The following is a 21669-nucleotide window of genomic DNA, read 5'->3' on the forward strand; positions in this document are numbered from 1 at the left end:
TGGAAATAGAATTTGGGGTTTCCACTGTTTAGGCACATCAGAGGCTCTGCAAACGCAACATGACGCCCACAGACCATTCCATCAAAGTCTGCATTCCAAAACGTCACTACTTCCCTTCCAAGCCCCACCGCGTGCCCAAACAGTAGTTACCCCAACATATGTGGTACCAGCATACTCAGAACAAATTGGACAACAACTTTTGGGGTCTAATTTCTCCTGTTACCCTTGGCAAAATAAAAAATTGGGGGCTAAAAGATCATTTTTGTGAAAAAAAAAAAAAGATTTTTTATTTTCACGGCTCTACATTCTAAACTTTAATGAAACACTTGGGGGATCAAAGCGCTCACCACACATCTAGAAAAGTTCCTTGGGTGGTCAAGTTTCCAAAAATGGGGTCAATTGTGGAAGGTTTCTACTGTTTAGGCACATCAGAGGCTTTGCAAATGCAACATGACACCTGCAGACTATTTCATCAAAGTCTGCATTCCAGAACGTCACTACTTCCCTTCCGAGCCCCACCATGTGCCCAAACAGTAGTTTTATCCCACATATGGGGTACCAGCGTACTCAGGACAAATTGGACAACAATTTTTGGGGTCCAATTTCTCCTGATACCCTTGGGAAAATAAAAATTTTGGGGCGAAAAGATCATTTTTGTGTAAAAAAATGTTTTCTTATTTTTACGGCTCTACGTTATAAACTTCTGTGAAGCACTTGGGGGTTCAAAGTGCTCACCACACATCTAGATAAGTTCCTTGAGTGGTCTAGTTTACAAAACGGTGTCACTTGTGGGGGAGTTTCCACTGTTTAGGCACATAAGGGGCTCTCCGAACGTGACATGTGTCCGTTCTCAATTCCAGCCAATTATGCATTGAAAAAGTCAAACAGCGCTCCTTCCTTTCCGAGTTCTGCTGTGCACCCAAACAGTGGTTTACCCCCACATATGGTGTATGGGTGTACTCAGGACAAATTGCACAAAAAATTTTGTGGTTCATTTTCTCTTTTTACACTTGTGAAAATAAAAAAATTTGGTTCAGAAGTAAAATGTTTGTGAAAAAAAAGTTAAATGGTTATCTTTTCCTTCCACAATCCATTTATTCATGTGAAGCACCTGAAGGGTTAAGAAATTTTTTGAATGTGGTTTTGAGTACCGTGAGGGGTGCAGTTTTTACAATGGTGTTACTTTTGGGTAACATCATACTCTCATCATACTCCCCTGCTCTGCCGGCGATCGGAACGAGCAGGGGAGAATCATGAGAGTTACATTTAAGTGATAAAAGAGACAACAGGCGTCTGCTGATAAAAGAGACAACAGGCGTCTGCTGATGGGACTATTACCACCATCAGCCTACCCCTGCTGCTGCTGCTGCTGCTAATAACAGTGACAGCAGGAGCGGCTGATCGGGGTATTCAACAGCCGGCGCCTGCGTTATAAATAAATGAAAAAAAAAGGTGTGGGTTCCCCTGTATTTTCTATAACCAGCCAGGCAAAACTCGCAGCTGGGGGCTGCAACCCTCAGCTATCAGGTTCAGCAATGTTGGTTATCAAGAATAGAGTGGTCCCCACTCAGTTTTTCTTTTAATTATTCAAATTTAAAAAAACGGCGTAGGGCCCCCCTCATTTCTGACAACCAGCCTTGCTAAAGCTCACAGTTGAGGGTTGGTACTCTCAGGCTGGTAAGGGGCCATGGATATTGACCCCCCAGCCTAAAAATAGCAGCCCGCAGCTGCCCAGAAGAGGCACATCTATTAGATGCGCCAATTCTAGCACTTTGCCCGGCTCTTCCCACTTGTCCTGTAGCGGCAATTGGGGTTTCATATTTGTGGGATTGATGTCACCTTTGTATTGTCAGGTGACATCAAGCCCACGGCTTAGTAATGGAGAGGTGTCTATAAGACACCTCTCCATTATTATTCCTATAGTTATATGGTAAATAAAGACACAGTCAGAATAAAGTCTTTTAATTGAAAACAATGACATAGACTTCTTTAATAATCTCAATTAAACCATACTTACGAACTCGCATAATTCCACCGAAGCGTTCGATATCCTGTAATCAAACTAAAATAAAAAAAACAACAATATACCATACCTGTCCATCGTTGTGTCCCACGCTGTAATCCATGTCTGGGGGATAATTAGTTTTCAACCTGGACAGTGCCAAGATGTGACTGTCCAGGCTGAGGACCACTGGTGAATGAGCTGCTGGGAACGCAACGGGAATCTCACCGCAACTCAGCCCGGCTGGAAACAAAGTCCAGTGACCGGAGGTAACCTCTATAAAGTCACCCCTTGTCACTGAGCGCTCACGGTGCTAGCAGGGATCTCACCGCAGCTCAGCCCAGCTAGGAACGGAGCCCAGTGACCAGATGTAAACTCTATGATGTCACCCCGTCAATGACGCTGCATTCCCAGCAGCTCATTCACCAGTGGTTCTCAGCTTAGACGGTCGCACCTTGGCACCGTCCAGGTCGAAAACAAATTATCACCCAGACATGGATGAAAATTGCCACCTCTACAGGGTAAGTGAGAAGAGCCGGGCAAAGCGCCAGAATTGGCGCACCAAAAAGATGCGCCTATTCTGGGCAGCTGCGGGCTGCTATTTTTAGGCTCAGGGGGGTCAATATCCATAGCCCCTTACCAGCCTGATAATACCAGCCCCCAGCTGTGAGCTTTAGCAAGGCTGGTTGTCAAAAATGGGGGGGGGGGGTGGGGAGGGAGACTCCACAACATTTTTTTATTATTATTTATTTAAATAATTTAAAAAAACAGCATGGGGACCCCTCTATTCTTGATAACCAGCCTTGCTGAAGCTGACAGCGGAGGAGGGATGCAGTCCCCAGCTGTGAGTTTTGCCTGCTGCTTAAAAAAAAATACAGGAGAACATGAAATTTTTTCATCGCTTTCTATTCTGAATTTTGGGAGGCAGAATGAACAGAAACCAGCAATTCATGAATTCCTTTTTTTTTTGGGGGGGGGGGGGTTTATGCCATTCCGTGTGTGGTAAAATTGATAAGGCAGTTTTATTCTTTGGGTCAGTACGATTACAGCAATAACTCATTTATATTTTTTTTTTATGTTTTGGCGCTTTTATACAAAAAAATCTATTTTAGAGAAAAAAATTATTTTTGTATCATTTTATTCTGGGAGCTATAACTTATTTTTACGCTGATGGAGCTGTATAGCAGCTTGTTTTTTTGTGGGACAAGATGACGTTTCAGCGGTTCCATGTTTATTTATATCCGTCTTTTTGATCACGCTATTCCACTTTTTGTTCGGTGGTATGATGATAAAGCATTGTTTTTTGCCTTGTTTTTTATTTATTTTATTATGGTGTTCACTAAAGGGGATAAGTAGTGGGACAGTTTTATAGGTCAGATCGTTGAGGACACTGCGATGTCAAATATGTCTACTTTTATTCTTTAGATTTTATTTTTATTCAAATATTTATTTAGAGATATAATATATTGATTTTTTTATTATTTTGATTCTTTTTTAAATAATTTTACAATTATGTTAAATTATTTTTTTTTACTTTTTTCTAAATGTTTTTATTTAGTTCCACTATGGGACAATCATTTTTTGCAGGCTGATCGCTACTATAGCATGCAGATGAAGCAGCATCAGCATGTCATAAAAGCTGTCAGCGCTGCACTGACAGAGACATGCTGATCATGCACTGTGCAAGATCAACAAGTTTTGTAGCTCTGGTGACCCAGATGTTACGATGACGACATCTGCTCACCATGGCAATGATCGGGACCCCACGTCACGCCGCGGGGTCTCCGATCCAAAGGCAGAAGGGCTGTCAGCCCTGTGCCTGCTTACGGAATGATGCGATCGTGTTCAATCGCAGTATTTCGGGGATTATAGTGCCGGGAGCGGTCTGTGACCGCTCCTCGCACCTAGTACCGGGTGTCACCTGTCAGAATCAGCTGACACCCGGCAGCGATCGCCCGGGCACCCCCAGTGAGCGCATGACGTAATGATTCGTCCATAGTCAAATTGACACAGGTCACATGGACAGATCATTACAACTGATGTCAGAAAGGGGTTAAACAATGTTTTACCTCAAATAGAAAAATCAGCTGTGATCCCATGCTGTGCTGTTTGTACAGTATACTCTTTTGCATCCTCCTCTGCCCTTTAGCTGTGATATGATCAGACCATGTTCCTGCACAGTCAGACACAGCCATTACACAGCAGGGGCACATTTATAAAATTATCTCAGCACAGAAACATTTTTCTTTAAACACATCGAATTGTGGAAATTATTATTATTCATAGATCTATTGATTAAAATGTTGATTGAAATTAACTTTGTTCATGGGAAAACCCCTTTAACCCTTTTACCGCCAAGGGTGGTTTGCACGTTAATGACCAGGCCAATTTTTACAATTCTGACCAGTGTCCCTTTATGAGGTAATAACTCTGAAACGCTTACATGGATCCCGGTGATTCTGACAGTGTTTTCGCGTGACATATTGTACTTCATGTTAGTGGTAAAATTTAATTCATATAACTTGCGTTTATTCGTGAAAAAAATGGAAATTTGGAGAAAATGTTGCAATTTTCCAACTTTAAACTTTTATGCCCTTAAATCACAGAGATATGGCACACAAAAAACTTAAAAGTAACATTTCCCACATGTTTACTTTACATCAGCACAATTTCGGAACCAACATTTTTTTTTGTTAGGAAGTTATAAGAGTTAAAAAGTTGACCAGCGATTTCTCATTTTTACAACACCACTTTTTTTTTTTTAGGGACCACATCACATTTGAAGTTACTTTGAGGGGTCTATGTGATAGAAAATACCCAAAAGTGACACCATCCTAAAAACTGCACCCCTGACGGTACTCAAAACCACATTCAAGACGTTTATTAACCCTTCAGGTGCTTCACAGGAATTTTTTGAATGTTTTTTTAAAAAAAATGAACATTTAACTTTTTTCACAAAAAAATTACTTCAGGTCCAATTTTTTTTATTTTACCAAGGGTAACAGGAGAAATTGGACTGCAAAAGTTATTGTGCAATTTGTCCTGAGTACGCTGATACCTGATATGTGGGGGGGAACCACTGTTTCGGCGCATGGCAGAGCTCAGAAGGGAAGGAGCGTCGTTTCACTTTTTCAACACAAAATTGGCTGGACTTGGGATTGGCAGCATGACACGTTTGGAGAGCCCCCGCGATGTGCCTAAACAGTGGAAACTCCCCAAAAGTTATTGTGCAATTTGTCCTGAGTACGCCAATACCCCACATGTGGGGGTAAACCACTGTTTGTGTTCATGGCAGAGCTCAGAAGGAATGGAGCTCCGTTTGACGCAAAATTGGATGGAATTGAGATCGGGCGCCATGTCGTGTTTGGAGAGCCCCTGATGTACCTAAACAGTGGAAACCCCACACACGTGATCCCATTTTGGAAACTAGACCTGATAAGGAACTTATCTAGATGTGGATGTGTGGTGAACACTTTGAACCCCCAAGTGCTTAACAGAAGTTTATAATGCCCCGGCATGAAAATAAAAAAAATCATATTTTTTCCACAAACACGATCTTTTAGTCCCCAATTTTTTTATTTTCCCAAGGGTAACATAAGAAATTGGACCCCAAATGTTCTTGTCCAATTTGTCCTGAGTACACTGATACCCCATATGTGGAAGAAAACTACTGTATGGGCACACGTCGGGGCTCGGTAGGGAAGTAATGACGTTTTGGAATGCAGACTTTGATGGAATAGACTGCGGGTGTCATGTCGCGTTTGGGGAGCCCCTGATGTGCCTAAGCTGTGGAAACCCCCCACAAGTGACCCCATTTTGGAAACTAGACACCCAAGGAACCTATCTAGATGTGTGGTGAGCACTTTGAACCCCCAAGTGCTTCACAGAAGTTTATAACGTAGAGCAATAAAAATAAAAAAAATCATTTTATTCTACAAAAATGATATTTTTGCCCCTAATTTTTTATTTTTCCAAGGGTAACAGGAGAAATTGGACCCCAAAAGTTGTTGTACAATTTTTCCTGAGTAGGCTGATACCTCATATGTGGGGGTAAACCACTGTTTGGGCACATGGCAGAGCTTGGAAGGGAAGGAGCACCGTTTGACTTTTTCAACGCAGAATCGGCTAGAATTGAGATCAGGCGCCATGTTGCATTTGGAAAGCCCCTGATGTGCCTAAACAGTTGAAACCCCCCAATTGTAACTCCAACCAACCCTAACCCCAACACACCCCTAACCTTAATCTCAGCCCTAACCCTAATGGGAAAATGGAAATAAATACATTTTTTTCTATTTTATTATTTTCCTTAACTAAGGGGGTGATAAAGGGGGTTTGATTTACTATTTGTGGCTGGTTTTTATTTTTGGCCGCTGTCACATGCTAAAAGACGCTTTTTATAGTAAAAATAGTTTTTGCATCACCACATTTTGAAAGCTGTAATTTTTTCCATATTTTGACCCACAGAGTCATGTGAGGTCCTATTTTTTGCGGGACGAGTTGACGTTTTTATTTGTACCATCTTCGGGTACATGACATTTTTTGATCGCTTTTTATTCCGATTTTTGGGACGCAGAACGAACAAAAAACAGCATTTCATGAATTTCTTTTGGGGGGGGCGTTTACATCGTTCCGCGTGCAGTAAAATTGATAAAGCAGTTTTATTCTTCGGGTCAGTATGATTACAGCGATGCCTCATTTATATAATTTTTTATGTTTTGGCGCTTTTCTACAATAAAAACACTTATATAAAAAATAATTATTTTTGCATCGCCTTATTCTGCGAGCTATAACTTTTTTATTTTTTCGCTGATGACGCTGTATGGCGGCTCGTTTTTTTGCGGGACAAGATGATGTTTTCAGCAGTACCATGTTTATTTAAATACATCTTTTTGATTGTGTGTTATTGCACTTTTTGTTCGGCGGTATGATAAAGCATTGTTTGACTTTTTTTTCTGAAGGGGTTCACTAAAGGGGTTACCTACTGGGACAGTTTTATAGGGCGGGTCGTTAGCGCCGCTGATTGCGGTGATGTACAATCCTATCCACGGTCATACAGGCCCAAGTCCCGTGGATGGGATAGTACGTCACATGTGAGAAAGGGGTTAAGGAAAACTAAAAATTTTGTAATTAATTTATGCCGAATACTGAATAGGTATCACCTGCCACTGTAATCCTAACTGTGATGATAATGACATGGCTACTAAAAAGTGATCTTTAAAAACAACAGTATATGATATTTTAAAAAAAATATCTTTACCCATGTACATTTATAGAAATTGAAAATTAGTTATTAAAAAAACAATGCAAAGATACTGCCATTTGAGACAATTATTGAGACAGTTTGACAGCTATTACCTTGCACAAACACAAATATTTAGCAAAAGGATGTGTCTGCCTTCATACCTAGAAGTGCCATCCCCAATGGAATTAGTGACATCTTTCACCATAGCAAGAGGAAACAGAAGCTGTTGTCCACATTGAGAGAAAAAAAAAAAAAAAAAAAAAAAAAAAAGGTATTCAGGGTAGCCTCAAAAATTTAATCAAAACGAGAGAACAAATTTCCAAAGCTGCTTATATACTAGGAATTACAAGTGGATATTTCCTGAATGACTTGTTATAAATATGAACTGTGACGATTATTAGGTAGCATAAGAATGATATTATTAGAACAACAAATCGTTGAACAATATATACCAAAATCTGTGGCAGACTCTAGTCTTTCATTAAATAGGCAGCCCATTACTTTGAAAATGGGCATAGGGTGTTCTAAAAATTAAAAACACATACGTACCAGACCCCCGCTGCTCCTTGGTACTGCGGTCAGTGTTCCCTGACAGTGTCTTCACTTCCTTTACTGTCGAGAAGTCTGGTGACCACACTAAGTGACTGCAGCAGCATTTTTTTGAGCTAGTAGAGAACATTCATAAACCCTTTCCTCTGGCTTAGATGAAACATGACCACTGCAGCCAATCTGTGGCTGCAGTGAACACCCAAGGCCTCCCTGGTGGAATAAGAAGAGAGGAGACCAGAGAGAGACACTGGCAGCAGTACCGAGGAGTGGTGGCGTTGTTTAGGGAAGCATGTACATTCTATTAAAACCATGCTTAAAATAAAAACTAGCAGACAACTCCTTGTAATAGGATGCGGATCATTAATGCATGAGTGACGAGTAAAAGTCCTATATGGCTGATCAACTTTAAAACAGCTGTTGGCCTTAGGTCAGTACATGTAAAGCTCACTTGTATCACAAAAAGCTCAAATGGTAGAGGAAAGGTCTAAATTGGCCTTTTCAGCCATCTAAAGTCCTTACTGTATGGCAAGCTTTAGATAAAAAGCGTGGAAAGCATTAAAAAAAAATACCTTGAAAAAGAATCATAATAGAGAAAAATTATTTTCCCTTTTCCAGGACAACACATTGAGTTCTGCACCCACTCGTTGGTCCGGCAAAATGGGATTCAGGTGTATGCACCGACAAGGCTATATGTTATGATGAGTCACCGAAGGAGGAAAAAACAAAATACCAGCTAAGTCCAGAAAAACCAGAGAGGTTGGCAGCTATCGGATTGCAGACCCCTGAACCTATCCACAACAACTAGCAGTAGCCGTGGGGGTTTCCTACGGGGCCCTAGACCCCTTGATCACAGCCGGAGAGCTACATAGCCTAATAACAGAAAGGGGAAAAACTAAACTGCCCCAGAGCAGACCCCAAAGCAATAGGCAGCCCCCAACATATAATGACGGTGAAGCAAGATAAAAACACTAACACAGATATAGAAAGCTAGGTTGAGCAAACGATGGGGCCCAAGCTAACTACATAGGACAGGATAGGAAAGCCGCTGTATGCCATCCGCAAAAACCCTATCAAAATGAGCCAACCGACTGATAGGAAAAACAGGCCCTGAAGTCGCTAGGCTTCAAAAGACTATATCAGCACTCAGGTATATTCTGAAGACAGAGCAAAAGATCAACAGATCAGAGACAAAAATGGAATTCAGCTCACCCCCGGCCGGGGATGGCAGAACTCCCAAAAAACAAGGCAAAACAAAAACAAAACTGAAGAGTACAAAGCAGAGCAGAAAAACTTAGCTTTGAGACACAGGAATCAGGCTGGTCTCCAAGAATCCAGCAGGAAAATCACCAGCCAGGAAGAAGGGCGTCGGCAGCCTTATATTCAGTCCTCAATTCCAGCCACCCAGTTATCATCTAGCTGCCCAGGTGTTTGGTAATCAGTCTCACTACCTGCCTTCACCAGAGGAGGGAGTTCATCAGACCTCAATGATGAAGGGAAAAATGAACTCACAACAGCTATAGATATAATGTAGAATTATTTTCAGGTGTGTACGCCTACTGAAGGCAGGTACCCAGATGTAGTAGACTGCGTCTGAGCTGTCGCCTCCACTCAAAAATTATGCACGACAGAGCACACGTTCACTCTCTCAGCACCATTATAGCTTTTGGCTCCATAAGCACATACAGTCATGGACTAAAGTGCTGGTACCCTTGAAATTGTTCCAGAAAATAAAGTATTTCTCAAGTAAAAATATTGCAATTACATATATTTTGTTATACACACATTTATTTCCTGAGTGTGTATTGGAACACAAAAAAAAAAAAAAAAACAGGAAAAATAGGCAAATTGGACATTATTTTACACAAAACATACCGTATTTTCCGCTTTGTAAGACGCATTTTTTTTTCCCCAAACTTGGGGGGAAAATGGGGGTGCGTCTTACAAAGAGGATATACATTACTGGGTGTAGGCCGCAGAAGTGTCTGGCTGTCCGTCGGCGCTGTGGGTGTCTCTGGGTGCCCAGCCATGTCTCCGGTTCCAATCCTGGGGCTCTGGCGACATTTTGCGACAGGCCAGAGCCCCGGGGCTCCCTCTCGGTTCCCTGTTTTGGCTCTGGCAATATGGCAGCCGCCGCCGGGGGCGGCGCATGCGCTGATGGTGATCTCGGGACAGATCTCGAGAGATGAGATCTCAGCACTGAAATCTCATCTCTCGAGATCTCAGTCCCGAGATCACCATCAGCGCATGCGCCGTCCCCGGCGCGGGCCCCAATTTCCGGAGCCAAAACAGAGGGAACAGAGAGGGAGCCCCGGGGCTCTGGCCTGTCGCAAAATGTCGCCAGAGCCCCGGGATTGGAACCAGACACACCGCTGGGCACGTGGAGACACGGCTGGGCACCCGGAGACACCCACAGCGCCGACGGACACCCGGTAAATGTGGGCAGAGCCCCGGGCTGCTGCACAGACCCCCCTGGCAGCAGTACAGCCCCCCTGGCAGCAGTGCAAGCCCCCCTGGCAGCAGTACAGCCCCCCCTGGCAGCAGTACAGCCCCCCCTGGCAGCAGCACAAGCCCCCCCTGGCAGCAGCACAAGCCCCCCCTGGTAGCAGCACGAGCCCCCCTGGCAGCAGCGCAAGCCCCCCCAGGTAGCAGCACGAGCCTCCCCTGGCAGCGCGCTGCACATCGGAGCACCCTCTCATCCCTTCCTGCGGCCTGCAGTATCACCCCACTCCTGCCTCCTCCAGCAGTGACCCTGGGACCCCACTTCACCGCAGCCACCACCCCCGGTAAGCAATAAGACACCTGGATTATAAGAGGCACCACCATTTTATTAAAAAAACGTTTTTTCCTATTTTTCTCCTCAAAATGTGTGGTGCGTCTTATAATCCGGAGCGTCTTATAAAGCGAAAAATACGGTACTTAAAGAATCTCCCTAAAATGGATGGAGACCAGTCACTGACTCATCGCAGCTCCAGAGCATGCAGATATAAAATGAAGCTGGGGATGTACACCTAGATTCAGTGTGTATGCGCGGGGACCTGATAGTCAAGTGTGGGATTTACTGGACGATTGCCGTGACATCGGGGAAGCCTATTCCATCAGGCTGCAATGGGCATGAGTAATTTGAAGAAGACCGTGACTGGAAGATTAGAGAGATTAGAAAGCACCACACGTGTGACTGAAAGACAAGGTGATGTAATCGCCTGAGAATAAAAAGTGTTTTGCACATTGCATCACTGACAGGACATTGGGGGCAGCTTAATATTGGAAAAGGACTAGACAGGTTCCTTATAAAGAACTCTTGCCTTTCAGATTGTAAGCCCTCACGGACAGGACCTATTCTTTCTACCAGCTCATAATTACTGTACTCGTTTTTTATTATTTTACATTACCCAGAAGATAAGGAATAGAAAATGTGTATATCATCTTTCTAGATGTACTCACTTTAGATGGACTTCTTTCTGAGAGTGAATTGCCTCTCCTAGTATTTTACCATTTTCATCAACAACAGCGGCTCCAGTATCATCACAGCTTGTTTCTATTCCCAGAACCACTCTTTGGTAGTTCACTAAAGACAGTACAGAAAATGTTCGTTTAAGCGTCCAATAGTTTTTGCAGAAATTGCAGCATGTTCTACTCATCTTTCAAAGTAAGAGTCTGAAAGAAAAAAGAAAAAAAAACAAACACATAAAACACTTTTTAGGTGGACAGTTTGTCTCGAACAGCAAGTTGCCAGCACTAAAGGAGCCAAAACTACCATTCCCTCGTTTCTGAGTATGCCTAGCCCTGGTAGACCCTGATAAACTATAGGGGGGAAATCAATGAGCAAATAAAAGAGATCAAAAGATAGTGCTTAATGTTATACACTTAAGAGGTTATTATATGCAGACATAGAACCTCTAGTATATCCGATATATAACAACAATCTTGTCTTCTTAGGCATAATCACCCATAGACCAAAAATGCAGATTTCATTAGCTTAATACACTGTCAGAGAGGGCCACCTCACATCTATGAATTGGCTGGTTCCTTATTGTGCCTCCTGATGAACCGTGTGGACGGAGAAACGCGTCGCGGCTGGAAGCCAAGTTTGGGTTAACCCCCAGCTGTTTCTTTGGCTTTTTCTTGGCAACTAATATCGCTTATTGCTTTTTGTGGGAACCAATATGGACAAAATCCTGATGTTCCTTGTTTGAACCATGCTATTTTTTACCTCTTGTACATGTTTGTCTGTTTTATTGCAGAGAGATTGTTTTGGCCCTATCTGATAGTATATTAGGCTAAATGAAATCTGCATTTTTGGTCCATGGGTGATTATGCCTAATAAGACAAGATTATTGTTATATATCAGATATACAAGAGGTTCTATGTATGCATATACCTGTTAAGTCTATAACATTAAGCACTATCTTTTCATCTCTTATTTGCTCATTGTTTTCCCACCTATAGTTAATTATTATTATACATTTACATAGCACAATTTATTCCATGGCGCTTTACATGTGAAAAGGGGAAATATAGACAAGTACAATAAACATGTGCAAGACAAGGGACATACAAATATAGAAGGAGAGAGGACCCTGCCCGCGAGGGCTCACAGTCTACAGGGATGGGTCAGGATACACTAGGAGAGGGTAGAGCTGGTTGTGCGGTGGTTCAGTAGACCGAGGATCATTGCAGGCTGTAGGCTTGGCAGAACAGGTGGGTCTTCAGGTTCTTCTTGAAGGTTTCCGTTGGTGAGAGACTGATGTGTTGCGGCAGAGAGTTCCAGAGTATAGGGGAAGCAAGGGAGAAGTCTTGTATGCGGTTGTGGGAAGAAGAGATGATGGGGGAGTAGAGAAGGAGATCTTGAGAGGATCGAATGTTGCGTGCAGGTAGGTACCGGGAGACCATGTCACAGATGTATGGAGGAGACAGGTTGTGGATGGCTTTGTATGTCATGGTTAAGGTTTTGAACTGGAGCCTCTGGACAATAGGAAGCCAGTGAAGGGCCTGGCATAGGGGGGGGGAGGCTGGGGAATAACAGGGAGGACAGGTGGATTAGTCGGGCAGCAGAGTGTAGGATGGACTGGAGTGGTTCCAGAGTGCTGGAGGAGACCAGAGAGTAGGAGGTTGCAGTAGTCGAGGCGGGAGATAAGGGCGTGCACTAGTGTTTTTGTGGTTTCATGCTTGAGGAATGTGCGGATCCGGGAAATATTTTTGAGTCTGAGGCGGCAGGAGGAGGCAAGGGCTTGGAGATGTGGGTTGAAAGAGGGTAGAGTCGAGGATCACCCCAAGACACCGAGCGGGCGGGACTGCGGAAAGTGAGCAGCCATTGACATTGATGGATAGGTCTAGTGGAGGGGTAGAGTAAGCTGGGGGAAAGATGATGAATTCTGTTTTGTCCATGTTCAGCTTGAGAAAGCGAGCAGAAAAGAAGGCTGAAATAGCAAACAGACATTGTGGGATTTTGGTCAGCAAGGAGGTGAGGTCAGGTCCAGATAGGTAGATCTGCGTGTCATCGGCGTAGAGGTGATACTGCAAGCCATGGGATTCCATGAGCTGTCTCAGGACGAAGGTGTAGATGGAGAAGAGTAGGGGTCCTAGGACTGAGCCTTGAGGAAGACCGACAGACAGGGGGCGAGGTGAGGAGGTGGTGTGTGAGAGGGAGACACTAAATGTTCGATCTGTTAGGTATGATGAGATCCAGAATAGGGCCAAGTTTGTGATGCCAAGAGATGAGAGACTCTGTAGCAGGAGGGAATGGTCCACGGTGTCGAAGGCAGAAGACAGGTCCAGGAGAAGGAGGACAGAGTAGTGTCGTTTGCTCTTGGCGGTTAGTAGGTCGTTAGTGACTTTAGTTAGCGCAGTTTCAGTTGAGTGACGCGGTCGGAAGCCAGATTGTAACCGGTCAAAGAGGGAACAGGAGGAGAGGTGGGAGGACAGTTCAAGATATACATGCTGTTCCAGTAGTTTTCAGCTGTAAGGGAGAAGCGATATCAGGTGATAGTTAGACACAGAGGATGGGTCGAGGGAGGGCTTTTTGAGGATGGGTGTGATTGAGGCATGTTTCAAGGATGAGGGAAAGACACCATTTGTAAGGGAAAGGTTGAAGAGGTGTGTTAGAGTTGGGATGAAGATTATGGCAAAGTTAGGGATGAGGTGGGATGGAAGCGGGTCAAGCGCACAAATGGTGAGGCGTGATCTTGACAGGAGGGTGGAGAGCAGATCTTCTGTCATGGCGGAGAAGCTGGCTTTGGAAAAACAGGGCTGAGCAGCTAAGAGGGGCATTGGGGGCTGCGAGCCAAAGCTTTCTCTGATCGCATCGATCTTCTGCTTAAAGAAGGAGGCAAAGTCTTCAGCAGAAATGAGAGGAGAGGGAGGTGCTGTGGGACGGAGTAGAGAATTGAAAGTGTTGAAAAACTGTTTAGGGTTGTGAGATAGTGAGAATTGTTGTGAGTTCATTTTCCCCTTCACCGTTGATGTCTGATGAACTCCCTCTGCTGGTGAAGAGAGGTAGTGAAATTGATTGGGTTGGGAAGAACCTGTCATCTGAACAGGTGGAGCCTGATTGGACACCCGGAATCACTGAGTGGATATAAGGCAGCCGACGCCCTACAGGGGTGCTGGTGATCCTTTCTGCTGAGCTCTTGCAAACCAGTTCAGTACCTGTCTTCTGAAAGCTAAGTATTTGCTCTCTTATTTTTCCATGAGATATTGTCTGTTTACTTAGTGTTTGTGTTCTGCCTGCCCTTGTTGGTACAGGCTGAGCTCCATTTTTGTCTCTGGTCAAGTTGACCTTTTGCTCAGTCTTCAGAATATACCTGAGTGCTGATATAGTGTTTTTGAAGTCTAGTGGCTTCAGGGCCTTTTTTCTATCAGACGTGTTGGACATTATTTTAGCAGTATTTTTGCGGATTGCAGTCAGCATCTTTTCTGTCCTTTCCTATTTAGTTAGTTGGGCCCCATCGTTTGCTCAACCTGTCTTTCTGTCTGTCTTTGTGTTTTCATCCGCTTTTCACCGACAATACATGTTGGGGGCTGTCTATTGCTTTGGGGTCTGCTCTGGGGCAGTTTAGATTTCCCCTTTCTTTCGTTAGGCTTATTTAGTTCTCCGGCTGTGAACGAGGGGTCTAGGGCACCGTAGGAACCCCCCACGGCTACTGTTAGTTGTGTGAATAGGATCAGGGGTCTGCAATCCGATAGCTACCAACCTCTCCGATTTTCTGGACTTAGCTTGTATTTTTGTTTTTTCCTCCTTCGGTGACTCATTTATAACAGAGAATATGAGGGATGCAAAGTAAGTTTGTTTTGCGGCAGAGAGCGTGTACTTGAAGCTGGCAAGGGACTACTTGTATACATTGAAGTGCTTGGTAGAACAGGTTCGCTTCCATCCCCGCTCAGCGGCCCTGGAAACCCATCTCAGTTCTTTGGTCAGGGTCTACCAGGGCTAGTCTGTGACAGCTGTCGCGAAGTGGGGGCGCCAAACAATCGTTTCTTTTAGGGTGCCAACCTCCACTGTTAGGAAGGGATAGCAGGCTAGCATAGCCCTAATACAGGTTATGCAAGATTTTGTACTGTATTGATTGCACTGGGGGGTGTTTTTTACCTCAATTGATGAAAGTTTCATGTTTTTAAGGGAATATACAGTACAGACCAAAAGTTTGGACACACCTTCTCATTCAAAGAGTTTTCTTTATTTTCATGATTATGAAAATTGTAGATTCACTCTGAAGGCATCAAAACTATGAATTAACACATGTCAAATTAGATAATTAACAAAAAAGTGTGAAACAACTGAAAATATGTCTTATATTCTAGGTTCTTCAAAGTAGCCACCTTATGCTTTGCTTTGATTACTGCTTTGCACACTGTTGGCATTCTCTTGATGAGGTTCAAGAGGTAGTAACTACCTCAGTCACCGGAATGGTCTTCCAACAGTCTTGAAGGAGTTCCCAGAGATGCTTAGAACTTGTTGGCCCTTTTGCCTTCACTCTGCGGTCCAGCTCACCCCAAACCATCTCGATTGGGTTCAGGTCTGGTGACTGTGGAGGCCAGGTCATCTGGAGTAGCACCCCATCACTCTCCTTCTTGGTCAAATAGCCCTTACACAGCCTGGAGGTGTGTTTGGGGTCATTGTCCTGTGGAAAAATAAATGATGGTCCAACTAAACGCAAACCGGATAGAATATCATGCTGCTGCAAAATGCTGTGGTAGCCATGCTGGATCAGTATGTCTTCAATTTTGAATAAATCCCCAATAGTGTTACAAGCAAAGCAACCCCACACCATCACACCTCCTCTTCCATGCTTCACTGTGGGAACCAGGCATGTAGAGTCCATCAGTTCACCTTTTCTACGTCGCACAAAGACACGGTGGTTGGAACCAAAGATCTCAAATTTGGACTCACCAGACAAAAGCACAGATTTCCACTGGTCTAATGTCCATTCCTTGTGTTCTTTAGCCCAAACAAGTCCCTTCTGCTTGTTGCCTGTCCTTAGCAGTGGCTTCCCAGCAGCTATTTTACCATGAAGGCCTGCTGCACAAAGTCTCCTCTTAACAGTTGTTGTAGAGATGTGTCTGCAGCTAGAACTCTGTGTGGCATTGACCTGGTCTCTAATCTGAGCTGTTGTTAACCTGCGATTTCTGAGGCTGGTGACTCGGATTAACTTATCCTCCGCAGCAGAGGTGACTCTTGGTCTTCCTTTCCTGGGGAGGTCCTGATGTGAGCCAGTTTCTTTGTAGCGCTGGATGGTTGCACTGCACTAGGGGGACACTTTCAAAGTTTTCCCAATTTTTCGGACTGACTGACCTTCATTTCTTAAAGTAATGATGGCAACTCGTTTTTCTTTACTTTGCTTTTTTCTTGCCATAATACCAATTCTAACAGTCTATTCAGTAGGACTATCAGCTGTGTATCCACCAGACTTCTGCACAACACAACTGATGGTCCCGACCCCATTTATAAGGCAAGAAATCCCACTAATTAAACCTGACAGGGCACACCTGTGAAGTGAAAACCATTTCCGGTGACTACCTCTTGAAGCTCATCAAGAGAATGCCAAGAGTGGGCAAAGCAGTAATCAAAGCAAAAGGTGGCTACTTTGAAGAACCTAGAATATAAGGCTGGTTTCACATTTGCGTTACAGGCCGAAGCGCCGGCCTGCGCACGGCCGCCACTAAGCCCCGCCCCCTACCGCGCCTCCGGCGGTAGCTCCGTCTCCGGGCGCATGACGCTGCATGCGTCCCCTATCTTTATCACTGAGGACGCAGGCCGTGCGCACTATGCGTTTGGCGGCGCCTGCGTCCTTTTGACGGTGCACCGAGAGCAACCAAATTGCAACAGGTTGCGTTTGGCGCTGGTCGGCGCACCGTCAACAGGACGCAGGCGCCGCCAAACGCATACTGCACACGGCCTGCGTCCTCAGTGATAAAGATAGGGGACGCATGACGCATACAGCGTCATGCGCCCGGAGGCGGAGCTACCGCCGGAGGTGCGGCGCGGGGCTTAGCGGCGGCCGTGCGCAGGCCGGCGCTGCGGCCTGTAACGCAAATGTGAAACCAGCCTAAGACATATTTTCAGCTGTTTCACACTTTTTTGTTAATTATATAATTCCACGTGTTAATTCATAGTTTTGATGCCTTCAGAGTGAATCTACAATTTTCATAGTCATGAAAATAAAGAAACACGGGTATTACATACCTGGTAATGTGTTTTTTCATGAGACATGACGGCACCATGAGAGAGGGGATCCGCCCAGCGAGGACAGGAAACCTTCAAGATAAAGTGGCGGCTCCTCTCTCCGCATCAGTTGTTTTACAGATCACGAGAGGAACTCCGCACATTAGTGTACACATAAATCATACATCCTTTACACTACTAAATTTCCAACACCAAGGGAGTGTATAATGCTAATAAAGCACCCAACTAATCAATAGCGAGGGAATATAAGGGTGCCATCATGTCTCATGAAAAAACACATTACCAGGTATGTAATACCCGTGTTTTTCCATTCTACATGACGGCACCACAAGAGAGTTACAGAGATTTGTATTCTCTTTAGGGAGGGATCACTGCTTGTAACACTCTTCTTCCAAATGTGAGATCAGAGGTAGCACATAGGTCTAATCTGTAATGTTTGAAAAAGGTAGATGGAGAGGACCAAGTGGCCACCTTACAGATTTGGTCGATGGAGGCGTCAGTTCTCTGTGCCCAGGACGTCGCCATGGCCCTCGTGGAGTGGGCTTTTAGGTCCTCTGGAACAGCCCTGCCTGCACTACTATGCGCTAGCATGATGGCCTCTCTCACCCATCTATATATAGTCTGCTTAGAGGCTTTAAGGGTGTGTGCACACGCTGTGGATTCTGCTGCGGTTCCGCAGCGGATTTGGCCGCTACGGGTCCGCAGCAGTTTTTGCTGCAATGTACAGTACCATTATTCCTTACTAGATTATGGCCCGATGCTATCGCATCGGGAGGATGCGATAGCATCACACCTCTTGCCATATTAACCCTCAACACACACACTCCTCTCACCTTTCACCATCTCCACTCGCATCCACTCACTCTTTCACTCCACATACGACCCTTTCTCTCTCACTCCATCTCTCATACTCACACCGTCATCGTCGCTGCCCCGACATCTTCCTCCGCCGCCGCGATCCAGGATCCAGACGTTCTCCAGGCCGCCGACATGTTCTTGCGGGACGCCATCTTGGATTTCCTGAAATCCCGCGATATTAAAGATGGCGTCGCCGCAACATGTCGCTGGCGTGGATGACATCGGGATCCAAAAAGATGGCGTCGGCGAAATCTCGCGAGATTACGCCGACGCCATTTTGGATCCCGATGTCGCCCACGCCAGCGACATATTCTTGCGGGACGCCATCTTGGATTTCGTTAAGTCCCGCGAGATTTCGCCGACGCCATCTTTTTGGATCCCGATGTCGTCCACACCAGCGACATGTTGTTGCGGCGACGCCATCTTTAATATCGCGGGATTTCACGAAATCCAAGATGGCGTCCCGCAAGAACATGTCGGTGGCCTGGAGAACGTCTGGATCCTGGATCGCGGCGGCGGAGGAAGATGTCGGGGCAGCGACGATGACGGTGTGAGTATGAGAAACGGAGTGAGAGAAAGGAACGTATGTGGAGTGAAAGAGTGAGTGGACATGAGTGGAGGTGAAAGGTGAGAGGAGTGTGTGTTGAGGCGGTGTGGTGTGTTGAGGGTTAACATGTGCGTGTGTGTGGTGACGTCACCGGTTACAACTGGACGGAAGTTGTTACAACCGGAAGCTGGTTAGGGCATTTATTATTATAGATGGGAATAAAAAACCGCAGTGCAGACAGTGCGGATTTTTCCGCGCAGTTTTCCTGCGGTTTTGAAACCGCAGAAAGAATTGACATGTCAATTCTTTCTGCGGATTCCGCTGCGGTTTGCCATCTCCTCCATTGTGGAGATGAAAAACCGCAGGGCAAAACCACAGAGCAATCCGCAGGTAAAACCGCAGGTCTTTTGACCTGCAGATTTACCTGCGGATTTTACAAAATCCGCGCGGCCAAATCCATACCCCAATCCGCAGCGTGTGCACATACCCCAAGGCCTTTTCTTGCCCCCTGGTATGAGACAAATAGGGCCCTCTCTTTTCTCCAGGGTCTTGTCATCTCTAAATACTGTAGGATACATCTCCTAACATCTAAGCAATGAAGTCTCTCCTCCTTCTGGTTACCGGGGTTAGGACAAAAGGATGGTAAGACTATCTCTTGAAACCTAGGAAATTTTGAAACCACCTTGGGAAGGTATGCTGGATCTAATTTTAACACAACTCTATCGTCCATGACCTGAGTGTATGGCGGGTCTGCATGTAAGTCCCCAACTTTACGGGCCAATGTGAGTGCCACTAATAAAGCTGTTTTTAAAGTCAACACTTTTTCGACGTTTCGTTTAGCGGTTCAAACGGACTTTGACAGAGATGATAGGACTAAATTTAGATCCCAGGGAGGAGGAGTAGGGGATGGGACAGTCAGCGCTAGTACAGGCCCGGATAAACCTGGCCACCCATCTATTGTTTGCCAGGTCGCAGTTGAATAAGGCTGCCAGGGCTGAGACATGTACTTTGAGGGTGCTAACAGCTAACCCCAACTCTAAACCTTTCTGCAGAAACTCCAGTACTGCCCCTATCGGTACTTCTCCCTCCCGTTTTGGGCCTGAGGTAGATAAAAATTTTCTCCATACCCTTCCATAAATTGTTGTAGTCACTGGTTTTCTGCTACTGAGTAAGGTGGATATTAACCCCGCTGAGAAACCTTTTTTCTCCAACAGTGACCTTTCAGATTCCGGGCTGTCAAATGCAGCCTGGACTTCGGAGGGTGATTGAAGGGACCCTGTGCTTGAAGGTCGTGGTCCTCTGGGAGCCCCATGGGTCCGTCACCGACATCACTCTCAGACAGTAGAACCACAGTCTTTTCGGCCAAAAGGGAGCTATCATAATTACTCTGGCTTGGTCCTCCCTGATCTTCCTCAGAACTGCTGGAATGAGGCATATTGGAGGGAAGGCGTACAGGAGACCTGGTGTCCACTTTATCCTGAAAGTGTCTACTCCTAATGGCCTGTCTGCTGGACTTAGGGAGCAGAATTATTGAACCTTCCTGCTGGTTTTTGAGGCGAAGCGATCTATGATGGGTTTCCCCCACATATGCACAATCCGTTGAAAAATGGACTCTTTTAGGCACCATTCTCCTTGTCTCAAGTGGTTCCAGCTCAGAAAGTCTGCCTTCAGGTTGTCTATGCCTCGAATATGCAGGGCTGATAATGAAAGGAACTGGTGTTCTGCTAGAGTCATGATCCTTTCTGCTATTCGCATCAGGGACTGAGAACGGGTGCCCCCCTGGTGGATCACATATGCGACTGCTGTACGGTTGTCTGATAGGACTCTCACATGATGTCCTCTTAGGTGTGTCAACAATCCTTCCAGCGCCCTTTCGATGGCTAGTAGCTCGCACTCATTTGAGGATAGATTTCTTTCCTCCTGGGCCCAGGGATCCTGGAGCCATAGCGTGTCTAGATGGGCCCTCCAGCCCCAAGGACTGGCGTCCATTGCGACTACTTTGGAGGCTGTGTATGTCCAAGGTACTCCTCTTGGAGAGGACTCTATCTGTAACCACCATCTGAGTGACTGGAGTACAGGGTCCGGGAGGGTGAGCTTCTGCTCTAACTGCCCCTGAAGCCTAAGGTCGTTTTGTAGTACACACCACTGAAGTTCTCTTGTGTGAAACTGGGCCCATTTCACTGCTGGTAAGAAAGAGGCTAGGGACCCCAACACTGACATGGCCCTTCTCAGAGTCATTTCTGTTTTTTTTTTATGTTGCCATGATTAGATTTTTGATCTTCTCTTCTTTCTCCTCTGGGAGGTGACACTCCTGTACCACCAAGTCCATGGTTAAGCCCCAAAAATTCTGGATCATTGCTGGTTCCAGTTTGGATTTTTTGAGGTTCAGTTGCCAAGCCAGGGTCTGTAGTGTCTCCATCACTATTTTCACTTGTTCTTGACAGTGAAATTTCTTCCCACTATCAAGAAGTCGTCCAGATATGGTATCACCAGTGTGTCTGTTTCCCCAAGATATGCTGTGACCTCTGCAATTAATTTTGTTAAGACTCAGGGGGGCTATTGCTACACCAAAAGGGCAAAGCCCTGTATTGAAAGTGACGCCACTGAGACCTTATCTGGACCGCCACTCTGAGATATTTGCGGTTTTGTTGCCGGATCGTGACATGATAGTAAGCATCCTTGAGATCCAGGACTGCCATGTAGCACCGAGGAAAGAGGAGTATCACCGCTGACCTTATTGTTTCCATCTTAAATGATGGGACTATCAGATATTTGTTGAGGCCTTTCAAATT

General features: G+C 45.2%; 1 protein-coding gene across 9 annotated transcripts in view; it reads right to left on the minus strand.

Annotated features, from left to right (window-relative positions):
* LOC141067695 (tRNA N6-adenosine threonylcarbamoyltransferase, mitochondrial-like) overlaps positions 1–21669 on the minus strand; it is a 210391-nt gene that overhangs the window by 176911 nt on the left and 11811 nt on the right. For all 9 annotated transcript variants that reach the window (XM_073558093.1, XM_073558092.1, XM_073558097.1 and 6 more), the window contains exon 2: positions 11235–11447. In XM_073558093.1, coding sequence (XP_073414194.1) covers positions 11235–11431 — 197 coding nt within the window. In that variant the 5' untranslated portion in view covers positions 11432–11447. The remainder of the gene's footprint in view (positions 1–11234; positions 11448–21669) is intronic.

Source organism: Dendrobates tinctorius, unplaced genomic scaffold, assembly GCF_039654945.1.
Source record: "Dendrobates tinctorius isolate UK_male_01 unplaced genomic scaffold, ASM3965494v1 ptg000254l, whole genome shotgun sequence".
Classification (NCBI taxonomy): Eukaryota; Metazoa; Chordata; class Amphibia; order Anura; family Dendrobatidae; genus Dendrobates; species Dendrobates tinctorius.